The 17,757-nt window shown below is 52.6% G+C and overlaps 3 protein-coding genes across 7 annotated transcripts in view; 2 read left to right on the top strand and 1 right to left on the bottom strand.

Annotated features, from left to right (window-relative positions):
- Positions 1-17,757, bottom strand: part of ULK3 (unc-51 like kinase 3) — a 41,004-nt gene that overhangs the window by 19,135 nt on the left and 4,112 nt on the right. The window lies entirely within an intron of this gene.
- On the top strand, positions 94-5,779 carry LOC144731450 (protein S100-A1-like). Of its 2 annotated transcripts, none has more exons than XM_078612495.1 (3): positions 94-339; positions 993-1,158; positions 4,867-5,779. In XM_078612495.1, exons 2-3 carry the CDS (start codon positions 1,018-1,020, stop codon positions 5,032-5,034), a joined length of 309 nt encoding a protein of 102 aa, XP_078468621.1. In that variant the 5' UTR covers positions 94-339; positions 993-1,017; the 3' UTR covers positions 5,035-5,779. The 2 variants fall into 2 exon arrangements, with proteins under 2 accessions (XP_078468621.1, XP_078468622.1); XM_078612496.1 differs by having other exon boundaries at positions 227-339; positions 996-1,158.
- LOC144731446 (monocarboxylate transporter 2-like) overlaps positions 9,312-17,757 on the top strand; it is a 40,864-nt gene continuing 32,418 nt past the window's right edge. The window contains exon 1 of one of the 2 annotated variants that reach the window (XM_078612488.1): positions 9,312-9,476. The gene's annotated coding sequence lies outside the window, so the exon portion shown is untranslated. Of the gene's footprint in view, positions 9,477-9,577; positions 10,071-17,757 lie in introns of those variants that run through there. The other variant, XM_078612487.1, reaches the window with a different exon arrangement.

The following is a 17,757-nucleotide window of genomic DNA, read 5'->3' on the forward strand; positions in this document are numbered from 1 at the left end:
GGGGGGGGGTCAAAAATCGTCCAAAATCGCGTGACGTCATTTATGGACGGCCCAAGAGACAATCTCCCACGGCGAATGACTATTCTTTGACACGGGGCATCCATGCATCAACGCCGAGAGAAACTTGCCAAGATGCGGTCGGCGCGACAGAGACACCGGCTCGCATTTTTGGTTTGTGCCGCATTCGCTACTGGTCCGACCTGTCGCTGCATATTCGGCGGAGAAGCCCCGGGGGTGACCACGTCGCTTGGGCTGGGTGGGTGTGCCACCCGACCCGGCTGCGTTAAGAGCCCTTTCCCCGGCCACACAGCGCAGACATTTGCCGAGGAAACGATCGAGGTGAGTTCCACGTCTGCCGACACCTAATCGCTTTGTGCATGGCCGTTGGCCCGGTCACCGCCTTATCGCTCCTTTATCGCTGCTGCCAGCGTGGCTCTTGTGGTTTCCGTGAACTTAACTCGTTTATTCGTTCACCCACAGTTACAGATATGCCACGCGTATTCTGTCGACACTTACCAGACAAACGTGCTCATCCACATGTTTATATTATTGTGCGTCGCTTGCCTACGTGAACACGTCAAAGTGTGTGTGTATACACAGTTTTTGGAGGAGCGGTAGTGTAGCGGTTAGCGCTACGCTGCGCTACGAACCCGGCGACTCGAGTTCGATTCCCGCTCAGGGTCAACACCAGTAACGATTATCTGAACTGGTCCTGGGTCTCCCCTAGGTCGGCTCCGTCTCAAATGAGTAGCTGGTGCGATGTGTAAACGTCGCCGCCGGGAAGACAAAGGCGGTCGGGCGAGGTGTTGGCTACCCACCCCCTCGTGTGCCGTGTCGGCCTTTATAGGTGCTACTCGCTAACAGCACTTGCCCCAACAGTCTGTTACAGGCTACACGGAGGGGTCTTTGTCTTTGTCATATACAGTTGTGAAATCTATGAACGCTAAGCACGGTAACGATTTGCCTTTTCAATTCCACACTGTGGCACGCAGCAGACAAACACACAAGCGCAGAAACATGGCCCAACCCAAACTGGACGGAATCATTAAAGACATCGTATTGGTGTTCAACGCCTACTCTTCCGAGTCTGGCGACGCGACCACGCTCAGCAAAGAGGAGCTTGGGGAATTAATGCGCTCTGAGCTTCCTGGATTCCTGGTACCGTATTCACACACGCACAACTTGCCACCGCAATTGTCTCTGGGTTTAATAATAATTTCATTTTATATAGCGTAAGTTATGCAATTGCATCCCACAATGCTGCACATCAAGTATCCAGTTCCGTACAAAAAATTTAACTCCACTAATTAGCAAGCAAATAAAAAAAGAATACATAAATAACGAGAAAAAATGCATCGCAGAGAACATAATTGAAGGAAACAAGACTGCCGGAAACTACTTCACGGAGAGACGGCTGCGCAGATGGGCTCGGAATGAATGTGAGAGGAAGAAAAGTCACGCACAAAATAATTGGAGACATCTTTCAGAGGCACCCAATTGGAAAATAGCAGTGAGTTGAGGGCCGACCGAGATCAAACTTCTTAAGAGATGCTTTCTGGAAGCTAATTTTGATCATGAAAATAAAGACATCAACGTATAAAAGCAATATGACGCTACGACGAAGAGATTTTTAAGCAGTGCATATCCAAACTCCAGATGATCCAAAATATCGCTGCCAGACTCTTCAATGGCACCCGCAAATAAACCAACATCGCCCCAGCGTTCTGCTGACTCCACTGATTCCTAATCCAATCCTGGTTTAATTTCAGGATCACACTCATCACTGCTTTCCTCTCATTTCACTCGATGCGCTCTCCTCTTCAGCATCCAGAGCTTTCTGTAAAAGCTCCCAGTCAACCCTTGATCAAGTAAGAAGCCGCTGATTCTCTCTCTCTCTCTGCTGCCCACACAAGTCTGAATTTTCCTTCACCCAGCCACCTGTGATGTGGACTCCTTGCCCCGGTTTAAAGTTCAAGACTTTCCGTTTTCTCAGCCGGTCACCACTCTTCTACAAAATAAATACACGCAGTCTCTGTGCAGTGTGCTGATGTGTGGTCGCATTTATCCGTTATGCAAATACACATTGCATAAGTATAGTACGCAAATTTCCTTAGGCGTGCTCGGAGCATGGGGAGACATGGCCAAGAGAGAGATAAAGGATTCAACAATCTGAATATCTGAATCCTGACCACCACGAGCTCAGACTGAGCCAGCCTGGACCCAAGGGCCAGTGCGTTTCAGCCTCTCTGCGCCGACGCACAGAGTCTTCGTGGGCTCTGGCTCAAGAGTCTAAACGGCTCCTTGACTCCGTGGACTTGCAGCCAATGTAGTGCTGCAGCCTCTCCACATGAGCATGAGCCGGAGGCGCGGGCGAGGCCCTCACGGGCGAGGCGCGGTGACGCATGAGCCGCCTCCTCAAGCCGCACCTGCCCAGGCAAGTCGCAGCGGGGAGTGAGGCTCACGTTACTTTCAGCACGTCTGTCCAGCGTATGGGTTTGTCCCGTACCATTCACGCAGCATCTCGTCAAATGGTATATTTATACAGCGAACGCCTTAGGGGCCGTCCATAAATGATGTCACGCACCTGGGGGGGGGGGGGGTCAGACATTTGTGACGATGTGTGACGATGGGGGTGCCCCCACCCCCATGTGACGTCACATCAAAATGCGCAACTTTAAATAAATATAGACAACACGTTCTACTTAATTAAATATACTTTTTTATCAATGTTTTCTCCTACAACATCAGAGTGCAGCGCCACATTAAATACGCACTACAATGACAATAGTTTAAAGCTATTTGAAGCATATTTTCTTTTTTTTGGGTGGGGCAGAGCTTTGTGACGTCATATTTGAGGGGGGGGGGTCTGACTTTTTGTGACGCCGTGTGACGAAGGGGGAGGGGGGGTCAAAAATTGTCCAAAATCGCGTGACGTCATTTATGGACGGCCCCTTAGCTCGAGGCGCTTGACATCGCTTGCAAAACGGCGCCGCAGAATGGAATGATGGAGTCGCAAGGGGGCGTACTAGGATTGGGGAATGTGTGACAGCGATCGAGGGGTACGTGAGGGTCACGAAAGGGTAGGGGAGGGACGGGAATAAGTGAAGGGGCCAGGGGAGCGAAGAGGTGAGGCTTTAAGAGAGGTGGCGAGCTGTTAACTACCTCGCCTCGTATACAGGAGGCCGTGGGTTCAATCCCGACCCTGACGGCTGCTGGAAATTTGGAGTTCGCGTCTCTCTCTCCCGGCCAGCGCAGATGAAGATGACTCGGATGTGGGTGGTTTTGTGCCGCTCACTGAACTTGCAATCCAGAGGATTTGATTTCCCACCGGTGGGACAGATGAAACAATGGGCACGTTTCTCAACCCCCCCCCTCCACCGCCCACCTCTGTCTGCCCAGCAATAAAAAAATAATACACGACAGTCGATAGTCATAGGACGCAATGTGGTGGGGTAAAATGTGTGTACGCCCATCTCCCAATACACACACACGTGACGTGCGGTCAACGTGGAAGAGCACTTTGTTGTCACTAACCCCCGCGCACCTCCGAAGAGCACGGTTGGCTACGTACGGTGCGAAAGAAGTTCAACGCACGTACGGCGCATGTCAATGAGCCTCTCGTTTGCGCCCTGGCGGAGGCCCCTTCGGCCAGGCATTTGGTGCGAGCGAGCAATTGCAGGGCCGCACCTTTAACCTTGCGTGTGTAACGTCACGTGGATCGCCTGCAGGGTTGTTGTTGTTGTTGTTTGCTCAATTGGGGCTCCACCCAATCCAACGCAGCAACGCAAAGTGGAGAGGCACGGATAACGAAACACTCCAACGCGTTTGTCAATAACACTGTGGTCGTTAGTGGAAATACAGGGTGCTTCAAAAAAATGTTAACGCTTACACGGGACTATCGTTTATAATGGAAAATAGAACGGACTGTAACGTGATAACAAATGTGATGTTAACAGCTTCAAAAGGTCAAAGAGTCTCCACTTGTTCGCCATCATCGTCAACGCGTGCCTGGAATCTTCTCCAGGTGGTCTCCAGGTGCTCGGAGACAGAACAAGTTTTTTGCAAATTCTTAGAAGTATGAAAACATGTTTAAGCACCCTGTATATATACAGTACGGGGAATACGAATACGTTTGACACTTTCCGGCAATAAAACAGCAGGTGTTAAGATGTTGAGAAATGTGACGTCACATCAAAATGCGCAACTTTAAATAAATATAGACAACACGTTCTACTTAATTAAATAGACTTTTTAATAAATGTCTTCTCCTACAACAACAGAGTGCAGCGGCACATTAAATACGCACTACAATGACAATAGTTTAAAGCGATTTTAAGCATGTTTTTTTGGGGGGGGGGGGCAGAGCTTTGTGACGTCATATTTGCGGAGGGGCCTGTCGTTTTGTGAAGCCGTGTAATGAGGAGGGGGGGGGGGTCAAACATCGTCCAAAATCGCGTGACGTCATTTATGGACGGCCCCTTTGAAACCGATTGGCCTACACCAGGGACAGCAGCCTTCTTTATGGCCCAGTCTCACCAGGTGTCAGTAGACCAGAGAACGCCAAAATGTTAACGAAGCCCCCTCCCACGTATATATTCTCCACTACGACACCCACGCTTATCTTGTGTCATAGTATTATATCATGTTTGCGTCGACCTAGGGCCCGTATCTTCAAGATAGGCTCTTTGCCCATAACATCGTTCAGTTCACCAGCATTGATTTAGAGCAACCCTGACTGCCGAAGAGACACAGCATGTCGAAACCGGTCCCGGGTTTGCTCATATTGAACCAACGCCACTGGCAATTACGCACTCCCAGAAGGTGTCTGAAGCACATCATCTGCCGTATCTTTATATTGTTGTTTAGAATCAGCTCGAACCGGGGATGCTGGACCAGTTGATGCAGGACCTTGACACGGACGAGGACGGCCAAGTGAACTTCCAGGAGTTCATGTCCTTGTTGAGCATCATCACCATCCAGTGCGACGAGGAATACATGAAGCTCAAGCAGAAGAAGAAGGGGGGGCGATCCTGAGAATTCGCGTGCCCAAGAGCGCGACCCATGCCTCGTGTTCCCCCCCCCCCCCGTGCCCCCCCCCCACCTGTTCAGGCGCATGCTGTGTTCATGGTTACACAGGGGTTTGGGTTATGTTGTCATTTGTTGTTGCAATAATCATGTCTACTGCACGCACGACACGTGGTTGTTTTAATCTTATATTTGGTTAGTGATCTGCAAAAAGTTCGCACTCTACAGAAATTGGGCAATCCATACGGCTACGTGTTTCAATGTCGGGGTAATTAACAACTGGGCGGTGTTCGCCTTACATTTGGCATAATTGTTACGTTCAAGATATCCTCACGTGTGTTTCCTTCGGCGTCACGTACTCACACAGACGTCGTCACGATGGCTGATGCGGTTCGACCACAGGCATTTGACGACCCTCGTGATTCAATGTACTCAGGGACTCTTCTACTTACGAACGAGGTCTGTTCGTAAGTCGATTTGTTCGCAAGTCCAACTTTGCTCCTGTCGATTCAAAACACGTTGGACAGGATGTACACTAAACGCGGGGAATGGTCTAAAAAGTTGTATAATCTCCTGTAGACGTAGATGCCACTGGTTCTTCATGTTCTGCCGATTTAGGTGCCACCACCGCCATCTATTGCGCGGCGGTTGAACTTACGGCTCTCGTTATCTCTGAAAGTTCGTAAGTCGAATGTTCGTAAGCAGAGGAGTCCCTGTATTGTCGTGTTTGCACTGATTACATCGCTTAACAACATCTCTGCTGTCTTGCCTTGTCATCATTCAAACGCATGAAGTTCAGCCGGGAGATCCAGCTGTGGCGAAGGCGGAAATGGAGTGATAATTTTCCTTGGTAACTCATCGACGACCAGACGAGAATCCACTTTCTCTCATGACTCAACTGCTTGGACGTGCGCGAAATTCCGCATAACCGTTGTGGCTGTGGCAGTGCGCCCACAACTTCCCACCGTGAAGCGGCTGACGACACCGTTGACGCACGGGGCATTCATCAGTCAGGAGTCAGGGGGTAGAGAAATATGGGCGCCAGGAGATGTTAACTACCTCGCCTGGTATACAGGAGGTCGTGGGTTTAATACGTGGGCTTTCGCGACCAATATCCATAATGGAGGGGTTTTTTTTCGGTTAGATCGCGTAAATTTAAATGTGTCGTTAAACCCGCCACCACCCGACACAGCTAATTGGTAAGGTTTGTCACGTGAACAAAACGTGCCAATTCGTTGCTAGTGCAGCACACCGGTGTGTTGGAGAGTAAACCCACAACATAGTGTGCTGTACGAGTAAGGAATTGGCATATTACGTTTACGTGACAAACCTTACTAATTGGCTGTGTTGGGTGGTGGCGGGTTTAACGACACATTTATATTTACGTGATCTAACACTAATAACCTCTATTATAGGAGGTCGTGAGTTCGATCCCGACCCTGGAGTTTGCGTTTCTCTCTCTCCCCGTGGTGGCGTGGATTCTTCTCCAGGCCCTCCGGTTTCCCCCCCTCCACATTGAGAAACCAACGTGCGTTTTAGAGAATCTGATAAGCCACTTGGTCCAGCTATCATTTGCGACAGGCAGGTCGCTGCCAAAAACGAGAGCCACGTCGCAGCGGAGTGGGCCTCTCCTCGTAAATTAAAAAGTACAACTTAGTATGTGTAATATAGTTTAACTTGAACAAATATGCCTACGGGTTAAACCCTACTGAGTAATACGCTTAGGTTTTTTCGGTGAAGTCACGTAGGATAAAAAATAAAATAATAAAATAATAAAAATAATAGAAATAATAACAGAAATAAAATAATAAATCACGACGTTTCGGAGGCAACACAAGTCTCCGTCATCAGGTGGGACCGTGTGTTGTTCGCGGACTTGTGTTGCCTTCGAAACGTCGTGATTTATTATTTTATTTCTATTATTAGTTCTATTTATTTTATTATTTATTTGCTATTTGTTAAATTCTTTCCTACGTGACTTTACCGAAAAAACCTAAGGGTATGAATCCTTGCAGTCACGAAAGCTTCAAATCTAGAACCTACTGAGAAAGTCTGCTGACTTATACAACGTGCCTTAATGAACGCGGGCAATGCGGGCTCTGTCTGGCTAGCGAGGTGCAGGGTTATTGGCGGCCACGAAGGCTGATAACCCACACAGACTTTGAACTCGACTCGATGCGCCTTGTGGGCGCAGGGCAGCTGTGAGTTGCCGTGCGAGCACCCAATATCACCTTTGCACTGGCACCTTTGAACTCGACGTTTGACATTCGCCCCGGCTGAATGTTGGCAGTTAATACATTAATGACTGGAGAATTGTAATTGGTATTTACCAATTACAATTCTCCGCGTAGCCATTAGTGAGCAATTTGGCACGAGACGCCACAAGTGCAAAGTCCATGCTGTACACAAATCCTCAGCATAGAATGCTCCCAAATCTGAAACACATTTTACATTTCACAAAATGTTCGCCGATCGAGAAGGGGTTCGCGTCATGTGATGGATCTTTTGCTTTCCTTTGCAGACTTATACGCCTGCGACTGTGTATTCACAAACACAAGGAATGTTGAGTGTAGAAAACAGTAGGACGAAACAGCAGATGGGGGACCTGGGGTGAACAGGGGATTCCGGTTTGTAGTAAAGGTCTTTGGCTGGAGCCACGCATGTGTTGGTAGTCTTGGGCACAAAGGTTGGACACTGGAGCCACAAGAGAAACACTTGAAGACGGTGAATGAGAGCAGTTAGAAACGGGGCTCCTATAGTCGGACAACAAGTGTCGCTAGCAGGATCGCATGTCCCAGTATAGTCTGTGGGTCTCTGTGTGGTGAGTCTATGGGTCTCTGTGTGGTGAGTCTATGGGTGTCTGTGTGGTGAGTCTGTGGGTCTCTGTGTGGGGAGTCTGTGGGTCTCTGTGTGGTGAGTCTATGGGTCTCTGTGTGGTGAGTCTATGGGTCTCTGTGTGGTGAGTCTATGGGTCTCTGTGTGGTGAGTCTATGGGTCTCTGTGTGGTGAGTCTATGGGTCTCTGTGTGGTGAGTCTGTGGGTCTCTGTGTGGTGAGTCTATGGGTCTCTGTGTGGTGAGTCTATGGGTCTCTGTATGGTGAGTCTATGGGTCTCTGTGTGGTGAGTCTATGGGTCTTTGTGTGATGAGTCTATGGGTCTCTGTGTGGTGAGTCTATGGGTCTCTGTGTGGTGAGTCTGTAGGTCTCTGTGTGGTGAGTCTATGGGTCTCTGTGTGGTGAGTCTATGGGTCTCTGTGTGGTGAGTCTATGGGTCTTTGTGTGATGAGTCTATGGGTCTCTGTGTGGTGAGTCTATGGGTCTCTGTGTGGTGAGTCTATGGATCTCTGTGTGGTGAGTCTATGGGTCTTTGTGTGATGAGTCTATGGGTCTCTGTGTGGTGAGTTTGTGGGCCTCTGTGTGGTGAGTCTATGGATCTTTGTGTGGTGAGTCTATGGGTCTCTGTGTGGTGAGTTTGTGGGCCTCTGTGTGGTGAGTCTATGGATCTTTGTGTGGTGAGTCTATGGGTCTCTGGGTGGTGAGTCTATGGGTCGCTGCCTGTCCCCCGCGCGGCAGCTGCGCGCATCTGGCGGAGGTAGAAAGAAAGGCGCTGGCGGTGACGTGCCCTGCTGTCAACAAAAGGCCCTTTCGGTCACGGTGACATCTCGATTCGCGAAAGTTGACTCGGGCGACGTGCACGCGAGTTCACTGCTAAAACTTTTTTTTTGTTACAAGCTCCTGAGGACACACACAGGCAGGCATGCACAACCAAATTTCACTTTCGTTATCAGCAGTTCCGGATTGTCCCAGCAGCACAAGTAGCTACACGTGTAGGAGCTACGGGCCCCGCACTTTCAAAGGCACCGCCCGAAATGCTTTCAAGCTATCAGATCTGGTTCAGTGATTCTGCACTTGCCCTATTACTATAGTACTATACCGCGTTCAACTCTTATGAACGACTGGGTGTTTACGATTAGTGATTTGTGGTATTATATGGCTGTATAGCAAATGCAAACATACAATTACTTTACTATGCGAGTTAAAAATGTATGTGTTTTAATATTTCAGTTTTTTCAAATTTAGGGCCCCTTTATAACATCATGCTACAGGCCCCGCACTAGCTTAATCAGGAACTGTTTCTAAGGGATGGGGGGGGGGGTGCTGTGGGGGCGGGAGAGGGGAGACGGCAAACTCCCTGCCCCCCCAGCCACGGGGAAGACTTCCCAGCAGAGGGCAGCAGCAGCAACAACCCACAACCCAGAGCAGCGGGTGGGAGTCGTGGCGCAATCGGCGAGTTGGGAGAGCGTGGCTCGCCCCCCCCGTGCGTTACAGGGGTGGAATAAAAGTGGCCGATTTGAGTCAACGCACGCGCCCCATAGTGCTCCATTGCACGAGCGAGACAGAGAGAGAGACAGAGAGAGAGAGCCGCCTCTGCTGCTGCTGCCGCTACTCACCGTGAGTCACCTCGAGTCACACCTCGACGTGCGCGCCACCCCCACCACCCCCACCCACGGGCACGCGCACGTGCCGGACTGCACGGGGGACGCCCGCGTCGCGTTGTGCCGCAGGGGGCGCCTCCCCCCCCCACTCCTGACGTGCGTCTCGTGTCACGGCGTCGATTTTCATTCATCCACCCCCGGTCGTTACCCCCCCCACGCCCGCGCTCCGCATCTACATCACCATCACCACCTTCATCACCACCTTCATCACCACCCAGCAGCAGCAGCGTTGGGAGTGCGGGGCGCAGCGGGGCAGCCGTACAAAACAGAAGTGCCAATCGGTTCTGCCCATTCACTACCCCCGGCACTCACCCTCCACTCACCCTCCACTCACCTCACCCTCCACCCAACCTCCACTCACCTCACCCTCGACTCGACTCACCTCACCCTCGACTCACCCTCCACCCAACCTCCACTCACCTCACCCTCGACTCGACTCACCCTAAACTCACCCTCCACCAACTCTCCCTCACCTCACCCTCCACCCAACCTTCCATTCAGCATACACAGCGTGCTGCTGTTACTGCTGAGACTACCCAAGTGACCACCGGTAAGGGCACGTGTGTGGCTCACAGGCGCTGTTGTTGTAGAGTGTCGCTGTTGTAGTTTACTGCTGTTGTAGTTTCCTGGATTCACAAACGTAACTCTCGCTGCTGCTGCTGGGGGCTGGCGTTCCGTCAGTCGAATCGTGTGGGATGTGTCTCGTACGGGAATTCACACTCCCTCGTGCTGATGAACCCAGACTCTGCGGAGTGTTTGAGTGCGGTTCGGGTACAGTGTTGGACTCGCGTTTAACACGAGGCGTGCGTTGATCTGTTCCCCCCCCACACACACATGGAACGTTTTAAATTCAGAGGTCATTGTAGTTCCGCTCCATCATCATCATCATCACCGCCACTACCGAGAAGAACCCGAGGGCATTAGAATGAGTGCCCCATTGTGTCAAATCCAGATTTGGTACCTCGACTAAGGGACTGCCTTCCTCCAGAGAAACGTCGAATGTCCACCACTGAAGCCTATCTCCAGCTGTGAACCCATCTGGGCTGTCAGTTCCCACCGATGTAGGAGGAGCTGCTGCGAGAGACAGCGCCCTGGGCAAGGGGCTGGCGGGGTTCGGGCTCCGGAATCAGTCACTTCGGGACGCTCCGCTGCTGCTCGTGGCCGCGGTCGTCTTTGGCTTGACCCACCTGGACGTCAAAGTGTAGCTGTCGATCAACATCGGCAAGAAGGAGTGGATTGCAATCTCGGCCGTGTCCCCTTTCTTTGGCTGTCGCTCCCGTCATTATTCGCCCAAGACCTCCGGCTATCGTCAATTCTAGATGTGTCGCCCCCCCCCCTCCTGCCTAATGCCCGCGGGCTCCTCTGATTTCATTTGAAACATTCCTGAACGTTCACCATCGCCAGCTCAAAGTAGCGCCTCTTTGCCAGTTATTATTGCCCAGGGGCAGCCGCGACAACGAGCCAAAAGCCACCGTAGGCTCCAACTTCAAGCGGTGGCAGGATAGACCCCCCCACCACCTCCCCTAGCTGTGACAACTTATACGTGACTCAATCTTGATCTAGTGTCGGAAGCGGTGAATCGCCATGAACCCACAGGGGGCTATCAGCCCCTTCATCACTTATTCTGCACGGTATCCGTACCGCAGCCTGTGCCACCACGTGCTGCTGCTGCTGTCTGTGTGGCTCTTCCTCGACGCGGCCGCAAGGCCCGAGAAGAGTCGCGTGGTGACCCCAGCCACGGACTCCCGGGGAGGGAACAAACGCCTGTGTGTGTGTGTAGGGGCTGTGTGTGTAGGCTGTGTGTGTGTAGGCTGTGTGTGTGTAGGAGCTGTGTGTGTGTAGGGCTGTGTGTGTGTAGGGGCTGTGTGTGTAGACTGTGTGTGTGGGGCTGTGTGTGTAGGAGCTGTGTGTGTGTAGGGCTGTGTGTGTAGGACTGTGTGTAGGGCTGTGTGTGTATGTGAGGTTTTGTGTGTGGGGCTGTGTGTGTGTGGGGCTGTGTGTGTATGTGGGGCTGTGTGTGTGTAGGGGCTGTGTGTGTGTCTGGCTGTGTGTGTGTGGCTGTGTGTGTAGGGGCTGTGGCTGTGTGTAGGCTGTGTGTGTGTGGGGCTGTGTGTAGAGCTGTGTGTGACGTTTTGTGTGTGTGTGAGGCTGTGTGTATGTGGGACTGTGTGTATGTGAGGCTTTGTGTGTGTGTGGGGCTGTGTGTCTGGCTGTGCGTGTAGGGGCTGTGTGTGTATGGGGCTGTGTGTGTATGGGGCTGTGTGTGGCTGTGTGTGTGTGGCTGTGTGTATGGGGCTGTGACTGCGTGTGGCTGACCGTGGCTGCTGTGCCTGTTGAGTGTAGCGGCCTTGCCGCACAGGAATGTTGCGCTCTGGGTACAAAGGGCCCCTTCTGTCTGGGTATTGGCGCTGGCGAGCGGGAAGGCTGCGCGCGTGGGCTGCGTGGGGTGCGTGGGGGGGGCGCGTGGGGTGCGTAGGGCGCGTGGGGTGCGTGGGGGGGCGCGTGGGGTGCGCGGGGGGGCGCGTGGGGTGCTTGGGGAGCGTGGGGGGGCGTGGGGGGCGTGCGCGCCCTGGTCACTGGCGCAACCGCCAGAACTTGCAAACCCGCAGAAGCGGTACCTGAGGCCCGACCAGCCCGGGGAGTCTCGTGGGGGGGGGGGCTTTCACACTGTGCCAGCAGCAACTGCGTAGCAGTGAGCGGGGGGTGGGGGTGAAATCAGCCGCGCATGGAGCCGTGAAGAAGAACACGTGGCGCGGGAAGAACACGTGGCGCGTTCCGGGGTTCAGCGGACGAGGGCGGTGCGTGGGCGCGGCGCGCTGCGGAACTGAGTCGTCAAGCACGGAGGCATCAAATGACGGCCGCGTGAAGCGGGTTCGTCACGCCGGACTCAATTCAGGTTGCCCCGGGCGCGCGCTTGTCCCCAGATGCGGAGTTGCGGAACGGGGATTGAGAGACTTGAGTGAGATTCGATCGATTCCACGCACCGCCCCGTGCTGGATCCAGCGCTCCGAACAAACCGCAACAGCTCAATTCCCACCACGCTCGGCCTCCTGCGGGAAGTCGCTGCCCTGACTCAGCGTCACCTCGTCTCGTGCGTGACCCCGCCGCAGTTCAGGGACTCCGCAGCAAGCAGTGGACCCGCGTGTGCGCGCTCGCAGGCTGCATCTGCACGGCAGCTCGCTCGCTCCCTTCTTTCTATTCAGGGAGCGGTGGTGCTCGTGTTAGCAGCTGTAATGGAATGGGGGCGGAGGGGGCACTCTCATGTTCGTCTGCCATCACTAAAAAAAAATCATTTTCAATAAATTAGTTTTCTAGATTGAAAACTCACTTCTTTAGAACTGATGTGTGTGTGTGTTTAGTTTATTGTCCTTGCCCCGCGCCATTCGATGAGCACGGTTGGCTACGTACGGCGCGACAGAAGTTCACAACACCGTACATGCACCCCCACCCGTTTCACTCGACACAAGCAGCGTGCTGCCTTCTCCAAGCGGCTCACTCCAATTTTGAGCGATTGGCCTCGAGCCAGGAAGTTGTCCGGGATTCAGGTGGCAACCCTGGAGGCAAGGCTCGCTGCTGTGTGTGGGTGGGGTGTGGTGTGTGTGTGGGTGGTGTGTGGGTGGTGTGTGCGTGGTGTGGGGGTGGTGTGTGGGTAGGGTTTAGGTGGTGTGTGGGTGGTGTGTGTGTGGTGTGTAGGTGGGGTGTAGGTGGCGTGCAGCATGGTCGAGTGAAGCCGAGCTTGCCTGTCAGCTGTTTGGTGACACAGACACCTTGACAGCATGGGTTGTGCGTTGCAGAATTGACCGACGTGCACATTTTCTTTTCCAAAACCAAGTTTCCTGTTACTTGAGTCGAGTATTTTTAGTTGTAAAATGCAACAAGTGGACGACATTTGTGTGATGGAGTGGAGGAGAATATTTCGACGAATCTTGTGGAGTGGATGGTGTGTGTGTGTACCGTGTGTGTGTACCGTGTGTGTGTATGTAGTGTGTGTGTATGTAGTGTGTGTGTATGTAGTGTGTGTGTATGTAGTGTGTGTGTATGTAGTTTGTGTGTTGTAGTGTGTGTGTATGTAGTGTGTGTGTGTAGTGTGTGTGTGTGTACCGTGTGTGTGTGTTTGTACCGTGTGTGTGTGTATGTAGTGTGTGTGTGTAGTGTATGTAGTGTGTGTGTAAGTACCGTGTGTGTGTGTATGTAGTGTGTGTGTGTATGTAGTGTGTGTGTGTGTATGTAGTGTGTGTGTAAGTACCGTGTGTGTGTGTGTATGTAGTGTGTGTGTGTGTGTATGTAGTGTGTGTATGTAGTGTGTGTGTATGTAGTGTGTGTGTGTATGTAGTGTGTGTGTATGTAGTGTGTGTGTATGTGGTGTGTGTGTAAGTACCGTGTGTGTGTGTAGTGTGTGTGTGTGTATGTAGTGTGTGTGTGTATGTAGTGTGTGTATGTAGTGTGTGTATGTAGAGTGTGTGTATGTACCGTGTGTGTGTATGTAGTGTGTGTGTAAGTACCGTGTGTGTGTGTAGTGTGTGTGTATGTAGTGTGTGTGTATGTAGTGTGTGTGTATGTAGTGTGTAGAGTGTGTGTATGTAGAGTGTGTATGTAGTGTGTGTGTATGTACCGTGTGTGTGTGTATGTAGTGTGTGTGTATGTACCGTGTGTGTGTATGTAGTGTGTGTATGTAGTGTGTGTGTATGTAGTGTGTGTGTATGTAGTGTGTGTGTGTATGTAGTGTGTGTGTATGTAGAGTGTGTGTATGTAGTGTGTGTGTATGTAGAGTGTGTGTATGTAGTGTGTGTATGTAGTGTGTGTTGAACTTATTTCGCCACCGCACGTAGCCAACCGTGGCTAATCGGAGCCGCGGCTCGAGTCGGAGTTGACTCCGAGCTTCGAGTCACCCCACCGCCGTGAACGACCTTGTCCGTGGTTGGGTTCAAAATAGAACACCCGAGTGTCCGGTGGCCCCGGGATGGATTTTCGTGAGCACAAAGCGGACGCCTCGCTCCAAACAAACAAACATCACCCGAGGAGACAATGTCCCCGGGCTGAGCGAGAACTCTTCCCTCGACGCACGATTTAGAAGACGCAAAACAAATCGCCTTTGCGGCAAAGCGCTCTTCCTCCGGTACCCAGATTTGAAGCTTTCGTGACTGCAAGGATTCATACTCTTTGTTTTTGTCGGTAAAGTCACGTAGGTAAAAAAATCAAATAAAAGACACACTTAAGCGGTTGTGCTTTCGCTACGTTGTCCCCACCTGAAGAAGGACGCTTGTGTTGCGCCCGAAACGTCGTGATTTAATTTAGTTGTTTTTATTTATTTGATTTTTTACCTACGTGACTTTACCGAAACAACCAAATAGTAGGACTGGTTCCTATTTTATCGACCCCCTCCCCCCGGGGAGGGACCAATGGGCTGAGTCAACCCCCTGCCAGTATTTGAACTCCTTCCGCTTGGGCTGAGCCACCCACACCTGCTCGACGTGTACGAGCTGCTCTTGTGTGACCAGCAGTGTGATTGGCTGGCATGTGTGTTGAACTTCTTTCGCACCGTACGCGGCTCCACCGCGCTAATCGGAGGCGATTGTTGGCGCTGCCAACCGTGAGGAGTGGTGGGGCAGGGGTTGGCGCACGGCGCTATGAACCCGACGACCCGAGTTCGATTCCCGCTCACGGCCAATACCGGTGACGGTGATTTGAAGCGATCCTGGAGCCTCTCCGATGACGACTCAGCTTCAAATGAGTCCCTGGTGCGGTGTAAAATGCATGATTCTAACAATCAAAATGTTGGAGTGAAACTAAAATTTGAATTACTTCGCCCACAGCGAAATTTCGATTTCCTGAACTCGGAGGTAGTCGAGTGCCTGACTCAGTAGAAACTGCACAGACGTGGCCATCAGTTGCGCGTTCCGAGTGGAAGTCACGTACGACGCTTTGAACGCAGAGTCCCTTCGAGCGGACGGCGTTGAGGAGGTCCCACCCGTGGTGGAACCGCGGAGCAGAGCGAGAGATTTCCCCCGCATTTTGTGGAGTGCAGGAGGAGCCATCGGCATTTGCCAGAACTTTTTTGTTTGCTCTACCAGGGCGACCCGGGGGACTGACCGTGGTGTTAGGACGGACAATCGCGAACCGTTCTGGGTGTGCGCAGAGCAGGCGGAGTCCGGGTTTTGACGGTGGCCACATTTCACCCCCCCACCACACCACACCACCCTGAGCGATGGCATCTGTCATCAACAGTCGGCTCATAGGTTAACCCCAGAGTCTTTGTAACCTGCTGGTGGTCGTCGTCGTCACAATGACCCCCCCACACCCGGGATCTCGTGGTGCCGCCCCATGGCTCTGCATACCAGTGAAATACAATGGCATGCCAACTCCTGCTGATACTCAAACAAACACAGACAAATGATCCTCATTTTTTCCAGGGGTGTTACTTAAACTCCGCGACTGGGGTACCTATCAATCCGAAATCAGTGCTACTCCACGATGTCGAAACGCAGCGAGGACGATTGCGCTGAAACCCTGAACGCTCATACGCACCGTGGTGGTGCATCGTGTACAACTCGTCGAGATGAGTCAATTGCCGCATCACCAACCATCAACAGACTAAAAATGACTGCATCACGGACATCGTGTGAGAGCCGAGGTACTATGGAACCCCAGGGTACCGCCATAAGGCTCAAATATCCCCCGTGTAGCCTTAGCGAACTGTTGGGGCAAGTGCTGTTAGCGAGTAGCACCTGTGGAGGCGGGCACGGCACGCGACGGGGTGGGTGGCCAGCACCACGCCTGGCCGCCTTTGTGTCCCCAGTAGCGATGTTTACTACACACCGCACTAGGGGAGGAGGCCCAGGACCGGGTCAGACAATCGTCACCGGTGTCGGTGGCCGTGAGCGGGAATCGAACTCGGGGGTCACCGGGGTTCGTAGCGCAGCGTAGCGCTAACCGCTGCACCACCGCTCCCCCAGCAAAAATCTGGCTGCCGCCCGACGATGCCGATTGTAGCTACTGGCGGAACGTCATAAATGTTGTGGATTGTCTCTCCAACACGCCGGTGTGATGTACTAGCAACGAATTGGCACGTTCTGTTCACGTGACAAACCTTACTAATTGGCTGTGTTGGGTGGTGGCGTGTTTACCGCCCCCCCCCCCCAAATATCTTATTATGGAAAATACCACGGCGTGTGCAGCGCCCGCCGATACACAAACGCTCGCCGCGCCACCGCTGCGGGAGTCGACGAAGTTCGGTCGCTCACTTTGAACGGACGTGAGCGACCCTGCAAGGTCAAAGGGGCCCTTTTCGTCTGAGCGAGCTGCCAAGTATTTCGCGTCGGTTTCAAAGTCGCGTGGCTGGAGCACAGCGAGGGGGTGAGGGGTTGGCAGTCGTCTCGTTTGCGATGCCCCGTTGCTTCGGACAATGGCGAGTGAATGTTTTGCGTGCGCTCGCCACAGTTCTCATGAACATCTCCTTACCCCCCCTCAGCCCCCCCTTACCGAACCCCCCTTAACCGCCCCCCACTAACCCCCCTTTCCCCCTAACCCCCTAACCCTCCCCTTACCCAACCCCCCCTGACCTCCACCCCCCCAACCCCCATACCCACCGATATGCATGGCCGTCTTCCAGCGGATTTGGGGGAAAGGATTCCGCGATTAATATTAGCGCTGTGTGTAAACTCGCTCACGCACGTAGGCGCTTGGCATGCGCGCTCGTTTCTAAACCCCGCGCTCCCAGCAACCTTCACACGGGAAACAATATTTATTTATTTAAGTTTTTACCAGGTAAGGGCCCCATTGAGCAATGTAGTTGAACGGTAGCTCTCTGTTTCAGAAGCGACGTGGCTGTAACAGATGATAGCTCAAGGAAGATGGCTCATCGTGTGGAAATGTACGAGCAGCAAAATACTCTAGACGCACGTTGGTTATGAATGTGGAGGGAAAATCGGAGGGCCCGGAGAAAAATCCACGCGACCACAGGGAGAGTGAGAGACACGCAAACTCCAAATATACAGCAGCAGGCGTCAGGGTCGGGGTCGAACCCACGACCTCCTGTATACCAGGCGAGGTAGGTAACATCTCCTAGCCACCGTGATGATGATGAGAGAGAGAGACACGCAAACTCCAAATATACAGCAGCAGGGGTCAGGGTCGGGGTCGAACCCACGACCTCCTGTAGACCAGGCGAGGTAGGTAACATCTTGCCACCAAGGCGCCCAATGCACTCGGCCTCACCTACGGGTAATAGAGGTAACACG

Source organism: Lampetra planeri, chromosome 39 (assembly GCF_965212315.1).
Source record: "Lampetra planeri chromosome 39, kcLamPlan1.2.h2, whole genome shotgun sequence".
Lineage (NCBI taxonomy): Eukaryota > Metazoa > Chordata > Hyperoartia > Petromyzontiformes > Petromyzontidae > Lampetra > Lampetra planeri.

Bases quoted from the DNA above. Each gene is read 5' to 3' on its own strand.
- LOC144731450 (XM_078612495.1), top strand. From the start codon at position 1,018: ATGGCCCAACCCAAACTGGACGGAATCATTAAAGACATCGTATTGGTG. The intron at 1,159-4,866 runs GTACCGTATTCA...ATTGTTGTTTAG, and splicing joins CTGAGCTTCCTGGATTCCTG to AATCAGCTCGAACCGGGGAT.